A 22,500-nucleotide genomic window follows, 5' to 3' on the forward strand; every position below is an offset into this window, starting at 1 on the left:
AACCAAAAGGCAAAAAGAGCCCACCTGTGTTGAAAGGGACAGCCAGAGTGGAGGAACCGAAGCAGCATTTGCTACATAGAGGTGTCCACATATCACTCAGTGATGACAAGCCACACAGCTATTGGGTACTGAGGAAGGTGTCTCCACCAACACCAAGGCCAGACTCCAGGACATGGCTGATTCTCACTCTGGAATCTGGAAAGGGGACAGCACCTTCACCTCTGCTGCTTTAAAGTCTCTAAGCAGTTCTGAAGAGCAGTCTTCTCCTGGGACCAATCCTCAGAAAGAAGCCTTTGGATGAGAAGAAGCTGGCTAGGATACAAATAAGAACAACAGCCATGATGGTCACCACCAACTCCAGATCTAAGACAAAGATGAACAACAAGGAGCAGTGTCCTGCCAAGGAATCCACTCTCCTTCTTCTGGTTTTTCCACATGGTATGAATTGGCTTCAGCACTTTCTGGAATCTTCACCCACCTGGCCCTGCACAGAACACAGAAGATGCGCCCTGTGAACTGACATGACCTCTTGGAGGGTTTGCATTCAGCCGGCTGGTTCTGGGCTCTTTGCCCTGCTGTGTACCTCCAGCTGCTGACTCCTCCTGCATGAGCTTGCTGAGGAGAGCTGCAACCAGCTGTCCAGGCCTCCTTCAGCTTGTCTTTGTCCTCCTCCAGTTTTGAAGAGCTCTCCAAATATCCCTTTATTTCTGCAAGCACTCCTTGAGAGTGCCTGGAACTTCTGCAGTTCATTTAGTTGGATTTCTGTAGAGAGTCTGCATAGATCCCTTTTCATTGGTGAGATCTCCCTTCTATTCTGGGCAATTACTGAATGGGCCTGTTCTTTCTCTCTTATGGAACCCTTTCATTTTGATGCCAACACACTCACTTGGATTTCTGAAGATGATAGGGCTTTTTACAGGCAGGCCTGGGCTCCCTGCCTCTTCTCAAGCTCTTCTCCAGTTTAGCCACGCCCACCTCCTTGCTGGCAAGGTGTTCATTAAGGCAGCTGACTTCCCCTCATGATCATACACAGCGTATTCACCACCTGCACACGTTCTGTGATGCAGACAGAGGTCTGTTTCTGGGCATTTACCAGCTGTTTGAGCTGAGTCAACTCATTCAATGGTTTGAGGACTGAGACTTTATTTTGGATAGCACCACTTCTGCCTCTGCCCTGGATGCCCTTGACTGCTGGAACTGACCCCTGTGTCAGTTCTTCCACTAAGCCTCACAGAGAGTCAGCTGGTACATCCCTAAAGACTTCTTCTTCCTGCAATCCTCCAGCTCAGCCTGTGCTTCTTTGTACAGCTGCAACAGCTTGCTCACCAGCTTCTTGAGTTCATCTGTCATCCTGTCATGGCCTCTTTCACATCCCAGCATCATCACTGGCCTCCTGCATCATCCAACTTGTTTTTTTAATATTTTATTTATTTACTTTTAGAGAGGGGGAGGGAGCAAGAGAGGGAGAGAAACATGGATGTGTGAGAAAAACATTAATCAGTTGATGGATGCCTTTTAACTTGCATGCCCCCACCCAGCCTGGGACCTGGCCCACAAACCAGGCACAAGCCCTGAGTGGGAATTGAACCAGCAACCTTTTGGTTCACAGGCAAATGCTCAACCCACTGAGCCCCACCAGTCAGGGCTACTATTCTTAAAGGGTTTTTCAGAGTTGGAAAGGAACAAGCTGGCTATGTTGACTGGTGTCCTTCTGGCTAATGGAACACTTAATGCATCCATTCTGAGTAGCTTTTATAATGAGAATTTGGTTAAAGGTTTCAGCAGCTTTTGCTGTAAAGCTCTTTAAATCATGGATAAATGAAAAAGATTCAATGCAGTAGCTGCAAGTCTTCAGGAAGTCAGCATGGATAACAGACTGATGGAACTTTATCCTGCCACTAAACAAAGCATTGAGCAGTTCACCAAGTACTTTAGTGAGGCAGTTTTAAAAGAGCTTTCAGCTTGTGGCCAAGATGGAGGCATAGGTGGTCACACTGTACCTCCTCACACAACGAAAACTAAGGACAACAAGAATTTACAAACAAAAAACAAGCAGAACAGAGAGAAACAAACCAAATGAAAGTCTGAATACCATACATCCAGTCCAGTAAGGATGGGTGGAGTTGGAAGCCTACAGAGAGAAGTCAAGGGGTACCCACAGGAAAAATCGGTGGCTGGCAGACGCGGGCACGCAGGGCGCAGAAGGCAGTTGGCGGACCCCAGAAGCGCAGGGACAGCTGACGGACTGGTGGCAGACCCTGGGCTCAGGAGGCCACGAGCAGACCCAGTGAGGCACACAAGGCAGCTGGCTGTCCACAGCCGCACACTTGCGCGCAAACTAAGCGAAAACAGCAGCGACACAGACCATGCAACCCGGGGACCCAGCACCGGGAAACAAAGCCTGAAGGCACGGACTGAAAACACCTGTGGGAGTTGAGGCTGGGAGATTCTCTCAACCTCACAGGAGGCTTCTTGGGGAAACCCAGAGTCCGAGAGAGTGCACAAGCCCACCCGCCTGGGAGCCAGCACCAGAAGGGCCCAATTTGCCTGTGAGAAGCAGCAAGGGGACCAGAGTCCTGGTGAGAGTGGAGCGGGCACCTTTGTTCCCTCTCGGACCACGCCCCCACATACAACGTCACAACCCAGGGACTAAGGTGCCCCGCCCTGGTGAACACCTAAGACTCTGCCCCTCATACATGACAGGCATGACCAGACCAAAGGAAAAAAATAAAATAAGATAAAAAGGATGGCTCAAACAGTTAAAAGCCCTAGAACCAGTTTTTTAAAGCAACCGAGAAATAGCCAACCTATCAGATGCACAGTTCAAAGCACTGGTGATCAGGATGCTCACAGAATTGGTGGACTTTGGTCATAAATTAGACGAACAAATGCAGACTACAATAAGAGAAATGAAGGAAAATGCACAGGGAACCAATAGTGATGGAAAGAAAACTGGGTTTCAAATCAATGGAAGGGACCAGGAGGAAAGGAACAACCAAACAGAAAAGAATGAAGAAACAAGAATTCAACAAAATGAGGAAAGGCTTGGGGACCTCCAGGACACCTTTAAACGTTCCAATATCTGAATTATAGGGGTACCAGAAGGGGAAGAGGAAACAGAACAAGTGGAAAAGTTATTTGAACAAATAATAAAGGAGAACTTCCCCAATATGTCAAGGGAAATAGACTTCCAGAAAGTCCAGGAAGCTCAGAGAGTCCCAAAGAGGTTGGATCCAAGGAGGAACACGCCAAGGCACATCATTACATTACCCAAGATAAAAATGAAGGAGAGAATTCTAGAAGGAGCAAGAGATAAGGGGACAGTTACCTACAAAGGAGTTCTCATCAGAATGTCAGCTGATTTCTCAAAAGAGATCTTGCAGGCAAGAAGGGGCTGGAAAGAAGTATTCTAAGTCATGAAAGACAAGGACCTACATCCAAGAATACTCTATCCAGCAAAGCTTTCATTTAGAATGGAAGGGGAGATAAAGTGCTCCTCAGATAAGGCCAAGTTAAAGGAGTTCATCATCATCAAGCCCTATTATATGAAATGTTAAAGGGACTTATCTAAGAAAAAGAAGATAAAAAATATGAACAGTAAAAAAAGACATCAAACTCACAGTAACAACCACACCTAAAACAAAAGCAAACTAAGCAAACAAAGAGAACAGGAGCAGAACCACAGAAATGGAGATCACATGGAGGGTTAGCAATAGGGAAGTGGGAGGAGGAGAAAGGAGGAAAAGATGTAGAGAATAAGTAGCATGGACAATAGGTAGAAAATAGACAGGGGGAGGGCAGGAATGGTGTGGGAAATGTAGAAGCTAAAGAACTATGACACATGGACGTGAACTAAAGGGGGGAATGTGGGTGGGAGGGGGTGGGCAGGGGAGAGGGGAGTGAAGGGGGAAAATGGGACAACTGTAATAGCATAATGAATAAAAGATATTTAAAAAACACAGGTGAGATTAAAAAAAAAAAAGAGCTTTCAGAATATGTTCAGAATCAGCAAACCATAGGAACTCCAGAAAGAACTTCAAGAACAGATGTTCCGTGGTGATCCATTTAAGGATATAATTTTGTATGCCTAAGAGGAGATGAAAAAAAAAATCCTAAAACCATTGTCTTTGGAATAGTCTGGTCCAGTGTAAGGAGCACCGTGAAATGGAACAAATGAAGGAGCTTGTTGCAGAGCAACACATCAGTCACTTGAATCCATACAGCCCTCTCCTTGCTGCCTCTACTGCTCAAGGTCGGTCTGAGCTGACTCTGTTACTGAAGATTCAGGAGTATTTCTATAACACTCATTTCATAAAAACCTTCCAGAAAATAGTGGTGCTTTTTTACAAAGCTGAAGTCCTGAGTAAGGAGCCCATTCTGAAGTGGTAGAAGGATGCACATGTTGCAAAGGGGAGAAGTGTCTTTCTTGAACAAATGAAAAAGTTTGTGTAGTGGCTTAAAAATGCTGAAGGATTTGAGTCTGAAGATGAAGACAGTGAATGAATTTTGAAACTATAGCATCAGTAAAGCAAACAGGAGTTGCAGATAAAATGTCACGTCTAATGTGTCCTACTTTACGTAAAACATAAGGGCTTTCATAACAAATTTTATTTTACCTGTTTCTACACTTACTGGAAATGTTTAGTTTCAAAAACATTTTAAGTAGCTACAGGAGCTATAGATTTGTATCTAATGTTGCATTTAGTCTTTTCAGTTATCTTCTACCCCCTGTATTTTCTACTATAATAATGTAATTTAAGGCCTTCCACAGTGAACAGTTCCCTTTTTTCCTGGGTTTCCTATAAAAAGTTGTCAAGGTATAATTTGGCTTAAAATGTTATATTGTTTGCAAATTAAACTGTAAAGTATCCAGTCTCAAAAAAGCAATGATTTGTGTGATAATTTAGTATGCCCGAAGCCCTCCTCATCCAAGAAAACTGCATATACAGCAATTAAATTCATTAACATGAATTTTGAGTATTTGGACCATTGCTTGTTAATATTTTCTTGTACTTCTAACCCCAGATGTTCTTGAGTCCAATTGTTCCTCTTTGATTTTCATTCCTTACTGAAGCCATGGAGAACTTGAAAGTGAGGTCTTTGGGAAATTGTATGTGGCACACGTGATGGGAAGAAAGTTGAATTTTTTTTCCCATTAAGAAGCTTCTTCTGGGAGTTCTGCCTTAACTGGCAGCAACATTTTCACAACAGGAACAGGATTCTGCCCAGTGCCAGGCTGGGAGGAGGTGAGGGCAGGGCCAGGCACTGAAGCGAGACAAAAGGCCGGGAGAAGCCAGTTCCTGGTGGCTGTTGGGCAGCTCAGATAGCTCTCTGCCTCAACCACCATGGTCCTCCTCCTAACCTGGCTTTCCCGGTGTTGTGGCCGCCTCCTTCTCTTGCCTTCCTGGCCCCTGGCCCCTGAGGGATCCCAAAGATGCTGCTGTTCCCAGAGCCCCGAGGCAAGCACAAAAGAGACCAGCTCCAGAGACAGTGGGAAGACGACGGTAAGTGGCACCAGGAGTGGAAGGCATGACGGGAGATTTGGGAGGGGGGCCTCATTGTCATCCAGCACCACAGGCCTACCGGAGGACATATACCAATCCAGACCCCTGGAGCTTGTCACCTAGTTCCAACTCCCAGCTGGTCCCCCCACCCCCACCCTGCTAGACCTCAGAGCTCCCTTTCCTAGCACCCCCCCACCTCACAGTCCACTGAGTTCTAGAGCAGGAATTTCCCCTCATCTAACAGTTAATTATTTCTGGTGGTGGAGGGGGAGGGACAGGGGCAGGCAGGCAGTCCTCTCCTTCCTCCTTTTACAAGGAGTCCAGTTACAGCCCCTGGGCCAGTGACCTCTACGTGCCCACCCCCTTCCTGAAGGGCCTATGCCTAGGAAGCTACCCTCAAACTAATCAAAACCTAGAGGCAAAATTCCTAACTCCCAGCAAGTTTCAGCTCCCTGCCCTGGCTGAGGCTCCCTCTCATGTCCCCTCCCCGCCAGGGACCCAGGCACACAGCTGAGCTGGCCCAGGCGGAAGAGCTGCTGGAGCAGCAGCTGGAGCTATACCAGGCCCTGCTGGAAGGGCAAGAGGGGGCCTGGGAAGCAAAGGCCCTGGTGCTCAAGATCCAGAAGTTGAAGGAGCAGATGAGGAGACACCGAGAGAGCCTGGGAAGAGAAACCTAAGCTTCCCACCAGTTCCCACTTTGCCCTCCTACCCTGGAACACTGCACACTACTTGTGACCCTGAGTCCTTTGGTTGGAAATGTACCAGCCTTTCCCAAGCTACTAAGAAAAACAGGAGACACCTCCAGAGGACCAGAAGTTGGAAAGCAGTGGGGTAATCATGACCTCTGCAGTCTTTTTAGTCACATCGCCCACCATGCTTCTTCCCACTCACCACCTCAGCTCCACATACATAACCTAAAACCACCTCACCCCAAATCCAATAAAAGGAAGGAGTGCTTACAGACACAATAGACGCATGTGTTTTTTAGTTTTGTTTAAAAAAAAGTTCTGACAAATAAGGAAATGGGGGTTTAGAAGGGATGATGCAAAAGAGGGAAGGCATGGGGTGGGGTTGGGGGTTGTCAGGGGTAGGTGGCAGTAGTGTCTCCTTCACCCCCACGCCTGGTATCATCTCTTGAAGAGGGACAGACTGTCACATTCCAGGAGAGGTGGATGAGTCCTCTATCGTGTCTGTTCAACTGAAGAGAAAATATGGCAGTTAGAATAAGACATGAAACAGAAAAAATGAGGTTGGCAGAAATACACATGCCCATACATGCAGATGTCTGTGTAGTGTCTGGGAGCAAAGGGCAGACTTGGGGGTGGAAAAAGACATAATCTGATAAAAGATCCCACATAAAGGTCAATTAAACATCCCAACCCGGCAACTGTCCATATGTACTAGTGTTTCACGTCCATAATGGGATTTAAGACAAACACACTAAAACAAGGAGAATCACAAAGGTTGGAGGAGCCAATTGCTGTGATCAATACTCACTGTAGGAGGAGATGTCTATCTCATCAGGCAGCTCACTGATATTGACCTCAAAGCGATCCTGCACATCGTTGAGGATCTTGGCATCATTCTCATCTGACACAAACGTGATTGCCAAACCCTTGGTGCCAAACCGGCCTGCTCTGGCCACCTGGAAGGAGACAGAAGGTAGGACTGGAAGACCCCAAAGAAGAAAACATCTGAAAGGAGGGATGAAGATGTACGCCATGAAGATACAAAAAATAAAGTCAGTGGGAGAGGTCACTGAATGTCCTTGTGGGTACGGGGCGTACCCGGTGCAGGTAGGTGTCGGAATCTTCAGGCATGTCATAGTTAAAGGCAATGTTCACCCGTTCGATATCCATGCCTCGGCCAAATAAGTTGGTAGCCACAAGAATTCGTCGTTGAAAATCTTTAAACTGCTGATACCGAGAAAGCCTTTGTAAGAAAGGAAATTAGAAAAATATTTAAGTCCCTTCTCTCTTTTTCAGTCTTTTTCTCCCAAGGACACACAATATCTTCCCCACGTCCAACGTACCTCTCCTCCTGGGGCATCCCACGGTGGATGGCAATGGCTGGGAAGTTCTGCTCCACCAGGAGCTGGGCCAAGGCAATGCAGCGCTGCACAGACTTCACAAAGATCACCACCTGTGGATGTGTAGGGATGTGGGTCCACACATGTGTGAAATTGTATGAAAAAGGTGTCTTCAGTAATTACTCTTCTAAAGGAATTCCTCTCAGTTCCTATCATGTATTTCCTCATCTGCTATAAATATTAACTTGATCCTAATCTTAGATCATTTTTAGTGCAAATAAGCCATGTAACAGGTAAAGTAATGAAATATTTCTCAGTAAAATAGTACAAAAACAGCCCTGGCTGGTGTGGCTCAGTGGACTGCCGGCCTGTGAACCAAAGGGTCACTGGTTCGATTCCCAGTCAGCACACATGGCTCGGTTGCAGGCCAGGTCCCCAGCACGGGGTGCATAAGAGGTAACCACACAATGATGTTTCTCTCCCTCTTTCTTCCTTCCCCTCTCTCTAAAAAGGTAAATAAAAATCTTAAAAACTAAATACATAAATAGTACAGAAACAAATTTAAGAACCTAACAGAATGAAGGTATTTTGGGATTTTTACAACCTGACTAAAAAACCCTTTAAGGATTTTATTGTTTTGAGCTTTATTGCTTTATTTAATGAGGTTATTTATTGACTACCTGTCTGTGCCAGCAATGGAAAAGTAAAGCAGTTCCCACCTTGCTCATACTTGGCTCTAAGACATACTCTCATTTTAATAAGTTCTAGTTAGAGTTTCTGCCATTCTCTCACATCACATTTGAGGTTTTTTCAGTAACAGGGTACTGAATACAGATTTCTGCTCCCACCGGGAGATGTGCTAATCCTCCTACTGGACCTTGAACTGACCTGGTTGAACTCAAGGACATCCAGAAGGTCAAAGAGCTTCCGGTTCTTCTCGTTGTCCTTCAGTTTCACGTAGTACTGCTGCAACCCATGCAGCGTCAGCTTCGTCTCATCATCCACGAAGATCTCCATTGGCTGAGGGGGAGGGGGGAGGTAGGGGTAGGGAACGGGAGGGCAGAGTGGGGGGGTTAAACCTGGGGGGTGGAGGAAGTTGATCTCCAATACACCCCATGGGGGGATGGGGAGAAGAGAGAAGACTGAAAACCTCACCCCACCCCCAAAAACACCATTTTAATATGCTCTCTTCCATCTTAGACCTAAAGTCCTTCCTATCAGTAAAGTTCTAACACTGGAACTGTCATGAGAGGAACTTTGCAAGGAGAAAAAGGAATAGAGAAACCACCCAATGGCAAGATGCCACTACCTCAAGTGGAGGTGATGAAGGAAAAAAAAAAAAGCTTTTCCAAGGGAGAATATGATCCAAACAGCTGGGAAATGATGGGAAACACTGACTCAAGGTCAGAATAATTCCATCAGAGCAAGTGTAAGAATATGGGGGAAAGGACATGGACTGCTCCATTTGAGTCCTCTCTCAACTAGGGCAATCATATCCATGTTAAGATGGAATGCTAAAATAGATATAATCAAAATGCCATGAAAGCAGCAACAAAAATTACTCCAGATGAGTAACAACTTGCCCTGGACCACAGGGAATAATTCTGGATGAGACTGGTCTCTAAGCTAAGAATCAGACCATCTGCAGTGTTACATGGAAGGTATCAGTAATACTTATAAATTCAGAGCTGCACATTTGCAGTTACCTTTTAAAAAAACAAAACAACACAACCCTTGAAGGGAAGGAAGGTTGCATTAAAAAGAAATTAACTCAAAATCCAACTTCAGAGCCCCAGTTTCCTAGCACTCTTCACTAATTTGGGAACGTAGTTAATATCAAGACTTGGAGTCCAAGACTTCAGGAAAGGATGTGTGTGTCACAAAGAGATAACCAGAAGCTGATCGCAGAAGGCAGGCTTTCCAAAAGGAAGTTCCACAGCCACCTTCATATCTAATTGTAGCCCCAAGTCCAGTTACAGACAAGGAACAGAGCAGGGAGGTAAACAACACACTCCACTGCTTATACAACTGGCCATCTAGTCCTAATCTGTAGCCCACCTGGTTACATCAAGTGGAGCACCTCACTTTACCTTTCCTATACCCCTCTGCCCTGAGTATGAAATAAAAGAAAAAAAACCTACCACCCCATTCAGGATACCCTTCCCCACCCCAATACATAAGGGAGAAACGAGGAGCACGGCACGCCTTGGGTTCAGCAAAAAAACCGGGAACGGAAAAAGAGGCTGGCTGGTCCTCAGCTTCCTGGTCAGGTTTCCCTGCGGCCTCCGCTGCCGCCATCCACCGCTGGGTGCTGTCCGAATTCTCCCGCCGCGCCACGAAGCTTCTCTCTGCTGCCAGCTCACATCAACCGAAGTTCCATGTGGGTGTGAGGTGTGCGTGGGAAGGAGTAGGGGATGGGGATTGAGGTGCCAAAGGCCCCCCACCCCTGGAGGTGGGGAGGGAGCGCATTCATTGTGCTGTTTGCTCTTCTTTTAGACATGCCCTGCCATCTGTCCCTCTCTTGCTCTCCTGCCACCGGGAGGAAATGAGTGTTGGGGAGCACAAGGCTCCAGTTGTATGCTCGATGTCACCTTGAGGGTGCGTGGCTGTAGGGGATATGTAGGAGACGATGGGTAGATGGTAAGGCAGAAAATCCTGCCTTCACCCAAAAGGGAGAAGAGGTTCAAAATGCTGTGATTTAAAAAAAAAAAAAAGTCGAACACTACCCGCTCTCAAGTTAACCCGACCAAGTCTTCCGGAATTTCCCTGGCGCCCGCGCAGAACCTAACACTAGCTATTTCTGCCTCTGTTCGTCTCTTCAAGGAGTCGTCACTCCCAGATGGGCTCGTGCCCCCTTCTTGGCACTTGAAGGACAAGGGAGTCTGGAGGAAGAGGGCACGGACGGGGAGAAGGCAGTGGGCGGGGAGTGGAAGAAGAGAAGGTAGAAGGGTATTTACGTCTTGCATGAACTTGCGGCAGACTGGACGGATCTCTTTGCTCAAGGTAGCACTGAACATCATGACCTGCTTCTCATGGGGGGTCATGCGAAAAATTTCCTGGACATCCCGACGCATGTCTAGAGGAAAAAGGGAACAAAATCGTAGGAGAAAAGCAGCTTGTATCATAAGCAAAGACCAGAGATAGGCTTCCCAATGAGGTCAAGACTGCTGGAAATAGGTAAACAAGAGTTAATTCAAAGAAAGATTTGCTTCTCTACTCTATTTTCCCCACTCTTATGAAACTACATCCATACTAATAAATACAATAGAAAGAGCAATGAATTTGGAATAAAGATTTGGGATGAGATCCCAGCTGTGTATTTTATCCAGGCAAGAAATATGATGAAACCCCACAGTCCACAGCTATGGAACAGGGATAGAGCCCATTGTAGAGGCACCCAAGAATATGACCTTTGAAAAACACTTTACAAGTCCCTTCTCCCTACTGCTCTCTCCCCAAGCCCCAACTACCTACAAATACTGCACACCTATTACATTCCAGCTCTCAGAGTCCATTCCATACTTGCCCTGGATCACACTTTCCTATCTAGTACCAAGGCTGCTTAAAAAGCACAACAAAGACCAACCCAGGAAGCCAGAGCTATGGGTCATGAGTAACAGACTGAGTGGTTCAGGCCCTACAGTGCTCCTGTATCAGATAAATTTCATTTGGCTCCAAAGGGAAACTCCCAGATCACTAGCCCAATCCCAGCACTGCCACTCACCGAGCTGTTCAAGCATCTTATCACATTCATCCAAGATAAAGTGTTTAATATGTTTGAGGTTGAGGCTCTTATTTCGAGCAAGGGCAAGAATGCGGCCAGGGGTCCCCACGACGATATGCGGGCAGTTCTTCTTCAGCACCTCTTCATCCTTCTTGATAGACAGACCACCAAAAAACACTGCGACCTGCCAACCCAGGAGAAAAGAGTGCCTCACAATGAAGCAATTGTGGGTCCTAGAACAGCATAACACCTAAGTTGTTTTCTAGTTGGTGGGGTGGGGTGGGGTTGGGAGATGGGGCATCACTCAGGGGATAAGACAGACTATAATGACAGTAATTCCATAATAAATCTAAAATCACCAATTGTGAGACACCCAGGTTTACAACAAAACAGGAAGTACACAGCATCATCTATGAAGGATTCTTGCCAAAAATGTTTAATCAGTTTAGCTTTCAAATATAAATTTCAATTTACAGGAAATACTGTAAAAAAGTACAAGCTAAACAACACCATAAAGGAGTAACCAGATGAATCCAGAGATAGGACATTTTGCAGAACTGGCCCAGATTCTTCAAGTCACTGTAGCATAATTTTAAGCAAAAGAAAATGTCATGACAATTTGTATTTGATCTCGACACCAAGAACACTGTCACAAAGGTGGTGAGCTGGACCTATAGAGGAGCAAGTGCAATCCTAGCTCACTACACAGCTCAATAATAAATTATTTCCATAGTCATAACAATAGAAACTCTTTTCTGGCTTCCAAGTTTTAGAATCAACCTAGACAAGACTGCTGGGAGAAAGGACAGAAAGTAAACACTGCTGACAATGTAAAAATAGAAGTATACATAAAGACACCTGTGTGTGTGTGTGTGTGTGTGTGTGTGTGTGTAGCATTCAAATCATATTTAGAAAATTAAAATGAATGTTTCAAAAAGAACACAAAGGAACTAAGTCAAAAAGTCTGTAAGTCAATAAATTTGAGGAAACAGCACCTAATGCTTGGTTTCAAAGAACAATTAGAACTTTTAAAAAAAAGTTAACAAGTGATTATCTTCTGTAAAGAAGAAGAAACGATGTGAGAAAACAAATCTTTTCATTATAAAGCCTTCCAGGCTATAAAAACATTTTTACCATGCAGGTATTCCTAGCACTACTTCAATTTTTTTATTTTTTAAATATAACAAGGAAAAATTTAATAATATGAACAAAGGTACTATTCTTCACACCCTTCTAGCCAAAACAGTAGGAAGTTATATACACAAGTTTATATAATAAAGAACAACTCAAGCCAACTTTGTTGGGGCCCACAGACATCTTTCCATTTCTGCCACTTTAAAGATTTTCACCCCTGAAGGGTGTGGATCAGTGGACTGAGTGCCGGTCTGCAAACTGGAAGGTCTCCGGTTCAATTCCCAGTCAGGGCTCACGCCTGGGTTCTGGGCCAGGTCCCCACAGTTGGGGGCATGCTAGAGGCAACCACACATTGATGTTTCTCTTCCTTCTTTCTCCCTTCCCCTCTCTATAAAAATAAGTAAAACCTTTTTAAAAAAAATTTCTCAAAATTCACATCTCACCACAGCCATTTTGGAATTACTAACCTTCTCTTACCATATATATATGCCCCCTAAATCTCAAACTGTCAACCAAAGAACACTGAAATGATTCAAAATGTTAGCATAAAGAAGCAATAAGCAGAAGGATGGTCCTGTGGTAAGCATCCTCTCTAGCCCAATCACCCAGTCTCCTGCTGTACAAGCATCTTTATATAATGTGTTAAAAAACAAGGAAAACAAAAGCTTCTCCAAAATTAAAACATAGCACCTCTGAAATTATAATGCAAACCCAAGCAAGCCCTAGAATGTAAATCTCTTGTACACCAAAGTCTGCAAGAACTTATTATTAGATGTATCTAAGGCTCACATATAGGCATTTAATGTCTGTGGAACATTAAGACTGCTGGTCTCTAAGTCTCTAATGCCTCCAACTCCCCAAATCCTCACACTCCCAGGTCTCTTTACCTTGGCTTACCTTGACATTGGGCATGTATTTAGAGAAGCGCTCATACTCCTTGCTGATCTGAAAAGCCAGCTCCCGAGTGTGACACATCACCAGCACAGACACCTTAGGGGGTAAGTAGATCAAAAAAATAGTATATCCCTTCACTATCCTTCTGGGGAAGTGACTATCACAAAAGTGTATCTGGCAGAACATAAACTTCAATTCTGAGATCTAAATCATCAACCCCATGATTACTACAAAATATTCCCCATGGCCTCAAGGGTAAGAGGTCATCTTAGCAACAAGCACTCATGGTTCACAATGCATCATGTAGTTAAGATAAAAACACCCTGCTGTACCCTGGCCAGGTGGCTCAGTTGGTTGGAGCGTCATCCCAAACACCAAATTTTGCTTGGGTGTTCAACCCCCCCAGTCAGGGCACACCCGGGAGGCAACCGGTGTTTCTCTCACATCCGTGTTTCCCTTTTTCTCTTTCTCTCTCTCCCCACTCTCACCACCCTCACTAAAATTAATAAACATATTCTCAGGTGAGGGTCTTAAAAAACAAACAAAAACAAAAACAAAAAAACACCCTGCCCAAATATTCCTAACCAAAATGCCCTCCCCAGCACTCTCCCCAGCTGTACCTGCCCAGTAACTGGCTCCAGCTGCTGCAGCGTGGCCAGCACAAACACTGCCGTCTTTCCCATGCCTGACTTGGCCTGGCATAGGACATCCATTCCCAGAATGGCCTGAGGGATGCATTCATGCTGAACTAAAAGAAAAAAAGATAAATCAGACCCTCCTAGTTCCTTCCAGCTTTAGCTTCCTCTAGTTCCAACCAACCCCTGCCCCCAGTCCTAACAACCCATCTGCACTCTGTCCTTATTTTCCTTCATCTTAAATAATCCATGATATCTAAGTGCCTGCCACAGGCCATTTCTCATACTTAGGTTGCCATGCTTCGGGTCATGTAACCCTACTAAATGAAGAACTTGGTACCTGACCTAGAAGCCAGCCACCTTTAGACCAGCCATAAAGGTTTCCAGAGACTAGAGTTGGCCTGGCCCAAAAGAGGAGAAATACAAGTGCAGACAGCTCCTCTCCAGAAATTTAAAATTGCAAGTCCAAGTGATAAAATTAAAAACTAGCAGACAAGGAAAAAAGCCAGCCACCAGATGAAAGGTAGTCCTCTAAGGTGTTTCTGGATCACCAGCACTTCCATACTATTATAAATAATATCACCCTATACAAACCTCTTCTACTGATAAAATAGTTTCCGGTATTTCCAGTACTTCCCTGTTCTCTAGTCTATCCTAAATACAAATCTGTGTTACTAAAAGGCCATGAACACATCTGTTTCTAGGACCTTTACAGCACCTAATGAATATTCTATGCCCAAGATGAAATTTACCTTCTGATGGATGCTCAAAGCCACAGTCGACAATAGCCCGGAGCAACTCTGGCTTGAGCAGGAAGTCCCGAAAGCCAGAGCTATGGATGGAGACATAGGAGCCCTTAACATCCTTCTTGGCAGGGGCCTCAGTCCCATCTCCCCCAGCTGCTGTCTCCACCTCATCATCTTCATAGTCCAAGAGCTCATTGTCCACATCATTCTCTGCCATAACTGGGCGGCAGGCAGATCAAGAGCAAGGGGGTCTCTGAATGGGTTCACGTAGAGTAAGTGAAAACAAGGGAGGAAAGTGGGAGCTTAAGGAACAGAAGATACACTAGTTTGACAGAAGAGCTAGGAAAAAAAAGAAAAAAGACATCAGTCACAAGGAAACAAGCAGAGCCTTCAGCACCTCTTTTGCATCCTCCCCAGACCCCACTTTCCCTAAACTATGAAACCTTTACTTGGCAATAAAAGTAACAAACACAAAACATAAAAGTAAAAGTAATACATGGAACAGAAAAAATGATTTCAAGGGAGGTAGCCAGGTCACAGGTTCCCAACGAGATTAGGATCAAAGTAGGAGAAACCAGGAAGTTGGAAGGGGGAGTTCAGCTTATAAACTCACCTGTAAATAACATTAAGGAAAAAGAATAGGTAATAAAAAAAAGTATAACATGACGGGGTGGAGGATGTAAATAAAATGAAGTCCTGAAAATCCTCAAAGAAAGACCCTGTTGCCCTTTCACTTTAATCTCAAACTATCAACCCCTGAAGTAGCAGCCATCAGTCAAGGGTGATAGATCAACGTCATCACTGCGCAAAGCGCTCACTTGTCAAAATGAAAACATCATGTGGCTGCCCTTCACCTCCCACAGCTCAACAGCCTCCCATTCAGTGACCTCCACCTGCAGCATAAGAAATCGCTATGTAATTATTTAGTGGCGGGAGTGGAGGTAAGAGAAATGGCTCCGCGGGGGGGGAGGGGGGGAGTTCATCTCTTCATCATACCATGAATAACGTAACAGCTGAGAGGATGACACTCGGCTTTAACTTAGCCTTAACTTAGCCTCACATCACCGCTGCGTCACTCCTCAGGTGAGACTCCTTTCCGAAAAACACAGTGACACCTCTCGAAAACATTTGGAAAGCGCTCCATATAAAGGTGAGCAAGTCGAGATAAAAAAACTCCAACTGACCCACCGCGGGCCAAAAAGACCCAAAAATCAGAAGGGGCGTGAAAAGAGCCCCGCCCTCCGCAAAATGCCCAGGACAGAGGACGCCTAGCGCCGCCTCTCACCGTCGCTAGGGCCTCCAGTAAACAAGGGACCCACCGGAGGCGCCGAAAGCTAGGGAACACAATGGCGCCGAGGCCACCATCTTGAATTGAGCCTGTCTAGCTTCCCTACCCCCCCCCCCCCCGGAGCTCTTTGCTCTCGAAAGGGATGCAAGCGATGAAAATAACGACCAAACTAGGCCCCACAGACCAGGCTATAGCCTGTGGAAGGGGCATCAGGAGCCCATGCAATAGGATGGATGCAGAGAAACGCAGATGGAAATCGATGGTACTGAAGGCCAAACCTTACCTGAGCAAGGCGAACGCATATGGCGGCAGCAACAGCAACGAAGGAGGGAACCTGCCTTCACTTCCGGTTCCCGGTTTCCCTCGACCCCGGCCTTCCGCCTTCTGGGCTGCCAGTGAGCAGGCGCAAGGGACGGGAAGGACCTTCCACAGTTCTGTAGTTCTGCGATCTACAGGGTTGCCTTTAGAAACTGCCTGTCTGAAATATTTTTTAAAATTCACTTCTAACTCCTCCACTACTATCAGTGACAAAAGACATAAAGGAAACTAGCATCCCCTTCCACCGATATCTTTTTCTCTTGTCCTACTCTTCTCCACGCCCATCTCTTTATAAGTTCCTGCCGAGAAGGTCTTCTCTCTGGGCACCCCTCTACGGCAAGGGACGAGGCTGGCGGCGCTGCGATTTCCCACGGGGTCCTAGGCCCGGTAGTCAAGGTGACCTGGGGGCGTCCGCGCTGGAGCTAGGGAAAGTCGACCCCAGCTCGGGTGAGAACTATCGGTGCTCAGCGGCCCTGCCCTTAATTTTTTCGCAACCATGGGGACCGTGGAATGGCATTTGCCCAAAGTAATGTTGGCCAATGTAGCAGATACCCTAACGGGCCCTAAGTGGTGCGTGAAAGACGCGGTCTGGATTGAGGGTTACACAACATTTCATAAGTATCGTTAATGTGAGCAGAATGTTTTTTAGCTCCGTCTCCAAAAGCCCCTTGTTCAGCCTGGGCTTTTTCCTGAATGAAGTGTTTGATATCTCTCCCTGCCCCCCACCCTATCTTTAATATGCTATGGAAGTCAGACTTGTTGGCTGCAGACTGTTTGACAAAAATGACAATAAACGTTTGGCTCTTTATTACCATGTAACACAAAGAAGTAGGGACCAGTATTCCCATTCTATTAACACGCCCAGACTTAAAGAATAAATCAACTTACAGAAAGTAACACAGCTAGTAAGGTGACAGAGCCACAATGTAAAAACCTCTTACTCTATTGTAGCCTACCTCCCCGCTAAGGGGGCTGGTTAATAAATGCACTATGGATTACCTCATTAGTTCAAGGCAGTTCGGGAAGCAGGCTTGTTTCCTGTGGCCAAGAGAAGTGCAGTAAGTGATCCAAGGATGGTGTCATAGGACAGTTTTTTTGAACCCTAAGTATCAAATTATTCAACAGTATTTATCCCAAGTGCTATCCTAGGATCAGTGGACACAGCAGTCAACAGCCCTGTCATCTCACAGAGTTCACACAACGGGGGAGACAACACTCAAACAAATATGTCAAGTAGTAGTAAGTGCGATCAAGAAAACTAAAGCAAGGTGATAATGGAGGAAATAAAATGGAATAAGCACTGCTAATAGAACCACCTAAAATAGAAGCAGAGCCACTGAAGAAGCAGGGCCTATGCACACCTTGTGCCTCAGTTCTCAGAGCTACTATAAAGTTGCTAAACTCAGTTCAAGGCTGACTCATAAACATCTTGGAACAACTGCTCCTTCATTTGCATATTGGGACTTACCAATCCCTAGCCAGCAATCTTTTATTTGCATGAAAGAATTGTACTGTGTGGTTTTTGCCTTTATAAACCCTGCCTTTCTTTGTTTTCTCAGGAAGCAGTTTGAGTAGTTAAGTGAATCTGCATCTATGGGAGTGGAAGTTCAGTCCTTTTGCTCAAATAAATAAATACCTTTTGTGCTTATTATAGCCTGGGCCTCTTTAGTTAACGAAGGGCCAGAGTGCTTGTTCCTACAGCACAGCTTTCCTCTACAGCTGCCATCTCTAGTCCTCAAGTTCCCAAACCAGGAATCACATGTTTCTCAACTTTAGAGACATAATAACATATTATTTGCTATGTTTCTCCAACAAGTTTCAAAAAACAACCCTTTGGGGCATTTGGGGAATATGAAAACAAGGCACAAGAGAGTGACTGAAAATGAGAAATGATGAAGCAAAAAGATTTGCCCATAGCCCTGGCCAGTTTGCTCATTTGGTTGGAGTGTCATCCTGTTCACCAAAAGGTTTCAGGGTTCAATTCCCAGTCAGGGTACATACCTAGGTTGCAGGTTCAATCCCCCATGAGGGTGAGCACAGGAAGCAACTAATCAATGTTTCTCTCTCCCTTTCTCTCTCTTTAAAATCAATAAACATATCCTCAGGTGAGAAATTTTTTTTAATTTTTAAAAAAGGATTTGGCCCTGGCTGGTGTGGCTTAGGAGACTGAGTGCCAGCCTGTGTGAACCCAAGGGTCGCCAGTTCAATTCCAGGTCAGGGCACATGCCTTGGTTGCAGGTCAGATCCCTGGTGGGGGAATGCATGGGAGGCAAGCACACATTGATGTTTTCTCCCTGTCTTTCTCCTTCTGTTTCTTCTCTCTAAAAACAAATAAATCTTTTTTTAAAAAAGGATTTGCCCATAGTCATTTTATTGACAGTTTTTATTGTTACAAAGGAAGTCCGTGCATACATGGGGACATAGCATCACTGTATCCCCAGATCTCAGGGAGCAGTGACCATTTGATGGGTCTTTGGGGGAAGAAGAAAAGGGAGAAATCCAATAAAGAGAAAGACCAACTTAAGAGAGACAAAAGAGCGCCTATGAAATGCCTCATCTTTCTGGAACTACAGTAGAGGGGCTAAATAAAATCATTTCATCTTTTTAGGGATCATAAGTTCTCTGGGAACAAAGAAAGGTGGGAAGAGCCAATTCTTCAGAGAATTACTGGGTCACAGAATACATGAGTAAAATTAGAGAGCCACAGAGTGAGAAAACAGCTGTGTTTAGGTTTTGGCAGGTGGACAGGGTGGTAATAATATCACAGGATTGCCATTAATTGAAACACACCTACTACATGCCAGAAACCACGCTAGGGTCTTTATGGAATGATTCCTAATCATTGCAGCAACCCTGGAAGGTAGGCATTATTGTTCCAGTGTAGCAGAGGAGGACAGTGAAGCTACAGGTTAAGTAACTTGCCCTGGTTAAGCAGCCAACAAGTAGCAGGGTCAGAAGAGGGACCCAAGCCTGCAAGGCTCTGGAGTCAGGATGTTTTCTACATTCCTACTTCTCCATTCTACAAATTTCAAAGAGGGGATGGGTGAGGCTGACTTGGGAGTTTACAAGGTCCCAGTGAAGGTTAAAGAACAATAAGGGTACAGGAACAAGTATAAAGGACACATGGACAAAAACTAGGGTGGGATGGAAATGGGAGGGAGGTGGGGATGGTTGGGGGGGTGGGCTGGGATGGGAGTAAAAGACAGAAAACTGTACTTGAACAACAATTAAAATAAAATGGAAAAAAACAATAAGGAGATTCAGGTCTGAGCAGGACACCTATATTTCACGTTATTGGGTCCTGCCTCCTAGAATTTCTAGGAAATGGAGAGTAGGATTAGGGTGGAAGGTGATTCTGATTTGGGGGTTTCTTTGAGGGAGGGAACCAGCAGGAAAGACAGGCCCCAGGATTTGTCTTAGGCAGCAATCCTGTAGTTGGGGTGGACCTGGGGCCTGACATCGAAGACCATGCCAAGAAGCTGGGCCAGGACACGTTCACGGTTTTTCTGCTGGGAGCTCTGCATGACCTGCACCTGGCGCCTTGTAGCCTGCTCCACTTCGGCGGACAGGTTCCCCTGGGAGCCCATGGCCTGGGGGGTGGGAAGTAGAAGAAAGAAAGGAAGAAACAGAAAGAAAGGTCCAGGCATGTGGAAGGAAAGATCCTGGAGCAAGGCCAGGAAGAAAGGCCCTCTCCAAAGACCACATCCCATGGAAATACCCAGAGACCAAAGAAAGCAACACAATCCCCCTTCCTCCAAGACCTGACATGTAACTTCTACCTAAAACAGACTGTACAATCCCCACCTTACCACCCATGACCACCAAAATCTGCCCTCAACCCCAAATATCACCATACTCCACACAGACTGGCAATTCCCCCACAAGCTGTACAAGTTCTTCAAACACCCAGATTCTGTTACATAAACAAAGCCTGACCAATGCCATGGTCCCCACCAGGATCCCCTTCTGTCCTTTACCACATTATTTTCTTGTAGAATCACCCTGTACACATCCCACCAACTTACAACCCGGGATGCCCTCCCAACTCTCCTCAGACTCACCGCCTGCTGCTTGCTCTGGAATTCCTGCTCTCGCTCTCGTCGGTATTGTTCCACTTCCATCTGTGCCTCCTCCTTTGCCTGCTTCAGACGCCTGGCCTTTCCTGCAAGCAAAAGAAAAGACAGGATCAGGATGAGCCTTACACAAAGGGGGTCAGTAGTGATAGTAGGGGGTCAGTCCTTTTCAGGAAGTTATTCTGTCTTCTCTCAGCCAACCAGCTGCTAGATTCTAACAGTCACCCATTTCTTCCCTCCTAATCAATCACCCCAGCCCCCAGCTCTCTGACCGCCCCCCCCCCCGCATCAGGCTTGGGTTTTTCTAAGGACTCAAATGTTTGCTGTCAACCATCCCCAAATTTCTTTCCAGATTCTTAGGGGAGGAAGAAGACTCACTCTTTCTGGCGTCTGCCACCTTCTCAGCCGCTCGTTTCTCTGCTTGCAGGAGTTGCTGGATACCCTGGGATTGGCTGGCCATTTCTGTGGTTATGGCAGATTCTGTTTAGGATGCTACCAAGGTACCAAATGGCTCCCACCCCACCCTCTACCGCCTACTTCTCCTCTTCCAGCTCGTTGCTGCAGTCCTCCACTACCCCTGGGTCTTAGTGCTCCCCTTTTCCCTCAGCATCCTGCATCGGCAGTCTCCCCCAAACTGATCTCCCAATGCTGGCAGGTCTTCCTCTCCCACCTCACTCTGGCAGTGCCCAGAAGGAACGCTTGGGGGCAGCAGAGACCAGACCCGAAGCTGCCCATTAACTTCACAACAAGCGCAAAGCTCTCCCAGTCGGGAGATCTAGGAATGGAGGCAGGGGCGGAGAGAAGGCAAAGAGTTTAAGATGAGGGTGAGAAGGTAAGGAAGTCACCATGCGTGGAGCACTGGAAAAAGAGTACGCTGAACTTCTCCGAGTTCTTTTTTTTTTTATTTTATTTTAAACTCTGAGTTCTTTCAACGTTTTTTCTCCTCTTTTTTGTCTCACTCCCTCCGGTTTCTATCTCTTCTCCTACGTCTTTCCCAAATTTCTGCAATTTCAAATTTCTGCATCCATCCCACTTGCCTTATCCTACATTGTTGTTTTTCCATGCCTGTGTTTTGCCCTTTTTTGATCTGTCCCTGTTCTTGGCCTTATTGTGTGTTGTTTTTGTTGTTGTTTTTCATTTTCACTGTGATTTTTTAAAAGATTTTAATTTATTTATTTTTAGAGAGAGGGGAAGGGAGAGAAACATCAATGTGGTTGTTCCTCCTGTGTCCCCTGCTGGGAACCTGGCCCGCAACGCGGGCATGTGCCCTTCATTGGTAATCAAATCAGCCACCCTTTGGTTGGGAGGCTGGCACTCACTCCACTGAGCCACACCAGCTGGGGTTCACTGTAATTTTTTATTCAGTCCTTATTTCCCTGTTTTCTCTCTCTTTTCTCATCTTTTCGTCTACCACTGCACCACTCCTCTCTCCTCCCAGTTTGGGAGAAGCAGGGATAAACCTCCAGAACGACCTCTTTATCCTTGCTCTCGCCTCTCTGCTCCTTTTTCTCGTCTATCCTCCAGTCTCCTGGTTTCATGAGGACCTTTTATCTTAACCCTAGTTTCCCTCCGGAGGTCCGACAGCAGAAACACACTTCCCAGCCCCCACCACTGCGCCTCCTTGGGAATAACAACATCCGGTAACGTGCCTTAAGTCATTTCCGCCCTTTACGTGCGCCTACGCGCTGCAATTCTGCGAGTCTACGGTGTCTGCATCTTCCCAGCAGGCAGCCTCCCAGCGTTTCAAGCCTACGCCTCTGACCTCCTGCTATGGGAGTACTTAGGCGGGCGCGGGGTAGGTCTGATGAGTAACCCCGACCCCCAGGGTCCCACAGGGAGAAGCCTCTACATCAGTCAGCTGGGTACATTATATTCAGTTTCTAGCTCCTTATTTGAAATTACAACTTTGTAACTCAAGTATCTGTTGATCAAAACTTCCCTCATCAGTCTCAATTTGACTTTTTCAATGAGCTGCAAAGTAATAATTTGTCCTCAGTTTTACATGAAAAAATTAAATCTTTGACCCCAGCCCCCCCTTAAAGTTTTTCAAACGTATCACCTTGTAAGGGATGTGTGTTAGAACAGTCGTCATCTCTTGCTGAAGCTGTAAAAACCAGGTACCGAAGGGAGGGACGGAGGGAAAGGCAGAGGGAGA

The 22,500-nt window shown here is 45.9% G+C and overlaps 3 protein-coding genes, 2 long non-coding RNA genes, 1 other non-coding gene and 1 pseudogene across 8 annotated transcripts; 4 read left to right on the forward strand and 3 right to left on the reverse strand.

Moving 5' to 3' along the window:
- Positions 1-341: 341 nt before the first annotated feature.
- Positions 342-4,503, forward strand: LOC114494908 (annotated as a pseudogene).
- Positions 4,504-5,247: 744 nt separating this feature from the next.
- MCCD1 (mitochondrial coiled-coil domain 1) lies at positions 5,248-6,469 on the forward strand. Its single transcript, XM_036023797.1, has 2 exons — positions 5,248-5,506; positions 5,989-6,469. Exons 1-2 carry the CDS (start codon positions 5,346-5,348, stop codon positions 6,179-6,181), a joined length of 354 nt encoding a protein of 117 aa, XP_035879690.1. The 5' UTR covers positions 5,248-5,345; the 3' UTR covers positions 6,182-6,469.
- Positions 6,470-16,390, reverse strand: DDX39B (DExD-box helicase 39B). The gene is made up of 11 exons (XM_028508389.2): positions 16,238-16,390; positions 14,673-15,005; positions 13,906-14,033; positions 13,289-13,381; positions 11,258-11,441; positions 10,491-10,609; positions 8,422-8,553; positions 7,537-7,646; positions 7,292-7,436; positions 7,002-7,149; positions 6,470-6,702 (listed from the first exon to the last, which is right to left on the reverse strand). Exons 2-11 carry the CDS (start codon positions 14,881-14,883, stop codon positions 6,686-6,688), a joined length of 1,287 nt encoding a protein of 428 aa, XP_028364190.1. The 5' UTR covers positions 14,884-15,005; positions 16,238-16,390; the 3' UTR covers positions 6,470-6,685.
- On the forward strand, positions 7,788-18,920 carry LOC118500157. The gene is made up of 2 exons (XR_004902693.1): positions 7,788-7,934; positions 18,486-18,920. It is a non-coding gene; the product is annotated as an uncharacterized LOC118500157 (long non-coding RNA).
- LOC118500156 lies at positions 15,179-15,832 on the forward strand. Its single transcript, XR_004902692.1, has 2 exons — positions 15,179-15,308; positions 15,383-15,832. It is a non-coding gene; the product is annotated as an uncharacterized LOC118500156 (long non-coding RNA).
- Positions 15,433-15,510, reverse strand: LOC114495824. Its single transcript, XR_003684489.1, has one exon. It is a non-coding gene; the product is annotated as a small nucleolar RNA SNORD83 (small nucleolar RNA).
- ATP6V1G2 (ATPase H+ transporting V1 subunit G2) lies at positions 18,638-22,463 on the reverse strand. 3 transcript variants are annotated; one of them, XM_036023796.1, is made up of 4 exons: positions 22,405-22,463; positions 20,724-20,807; positions 20,334-20,434; positions 18,638-19,862 (listed from the first exon to the last, which is right to left on the reverse strand). In XM_036023796.1, the coding sequence occupies exons 2-4, from the start codon at positions 20,803-20,805 to the stop codon at positions 19,689-19,691; spliced, it is 357 nt and encodes a 118-aa protein (XP_035879689.1). In that variant the 5' UTR covers positions 20,806-20,807; positions 22,405-22,463; the 3' UTR covers positions 18,638-19,688. The 3 variants fall into 3 exon arrangements, with proteins under 3 accessions (XP_035879689.1, XP_028365408.1, XP_035879688.1); XM_028509607.2 differs by lacking the exon at positions 22,405-22,463 and adding an exon at positions 21,016-21,156; XM_036023795.1 differs by lacking the exon at positions 22,405-22,463 and adding an exon at positions 20,883-21,001.
- Positions 22,464-22,500: the final 37 nt, after the last annotated feature.

The sequence above is a fragment of the Phyllostomus discolor genome, chromosome 4 (genome assembly GCF_004126475.2).
Source record: "Phyllostomus discolor isolate MPI-MPIP mPhyDis1 chromosome 4, mPhyDis1.pri.v3, whole genome shotgun sequence".
NCBI lineage: Eukaryota > Metazoa > Chordata > Mammalia > Chiroptera > Phyllostomidae > Phyllostomus > Phyllostomus discolor.

Bases quoted from the DNA above. Each gene is read 5' to 3' on its own strand.
- MCCD1 (XM_036023797.1), top strand. From the start codon at position 5,346: ATGGTCCTCCTCCTAACCTGGCTTTCCCGGTGTTGTGGCCGCCTCCTT. The intron at 5,507-5,988 runs AAGTGGCACCAG...TCTCATGTCCCC, and splicing joins GACAGTGGGAAGACGACGGT to TCCCCGCCAGGGACCCAGGC.
- DDX39B (XM_028508389.2), bottom strand. From the start codon at position 14,883: ATGGCAGAGAATGATGTGGACAATGAGCTCTTGGACTATGAAGATGAT. The intron at 14,034-14,672 runs GTAAATTTCATC...TTTTTCTTTTAG, and splicing joins CTTTGAGCATCCATCAGAAG to TTCAGCATGAATGCATCCCT. The intron at 7,437-7,536 runs GTACGTTGGACG...TTTCTTACAAAG, and splicing joins GGGATGCCCCAGGAGGAGAG to GCTTTCTCGGTATCAGCAGT.
- ATP6V1G2 (XM_036023796.1), bottom strand. From the start codon at position 20,805: ATGGCCAGCCAATCCCAGGGTATCCAGCAACTCCTGCAAGCAGAGAAA. The intron at 20,435-20,723 runs GTGAGTCTTCTT...TTTTGCTTGCAG, and splicing joins GGTGGCAGACGCCAGAAAGA to GAAAGGCCAGGCGTCTGAAG. The intron at 19,863-20,333 runs GTGAGTCTGAGG...CCCACCCCCCAG, and splicing joins TCCAGAGCAAGCAGCAGGCG to GCCATGGGCTCCCAGGGGAA.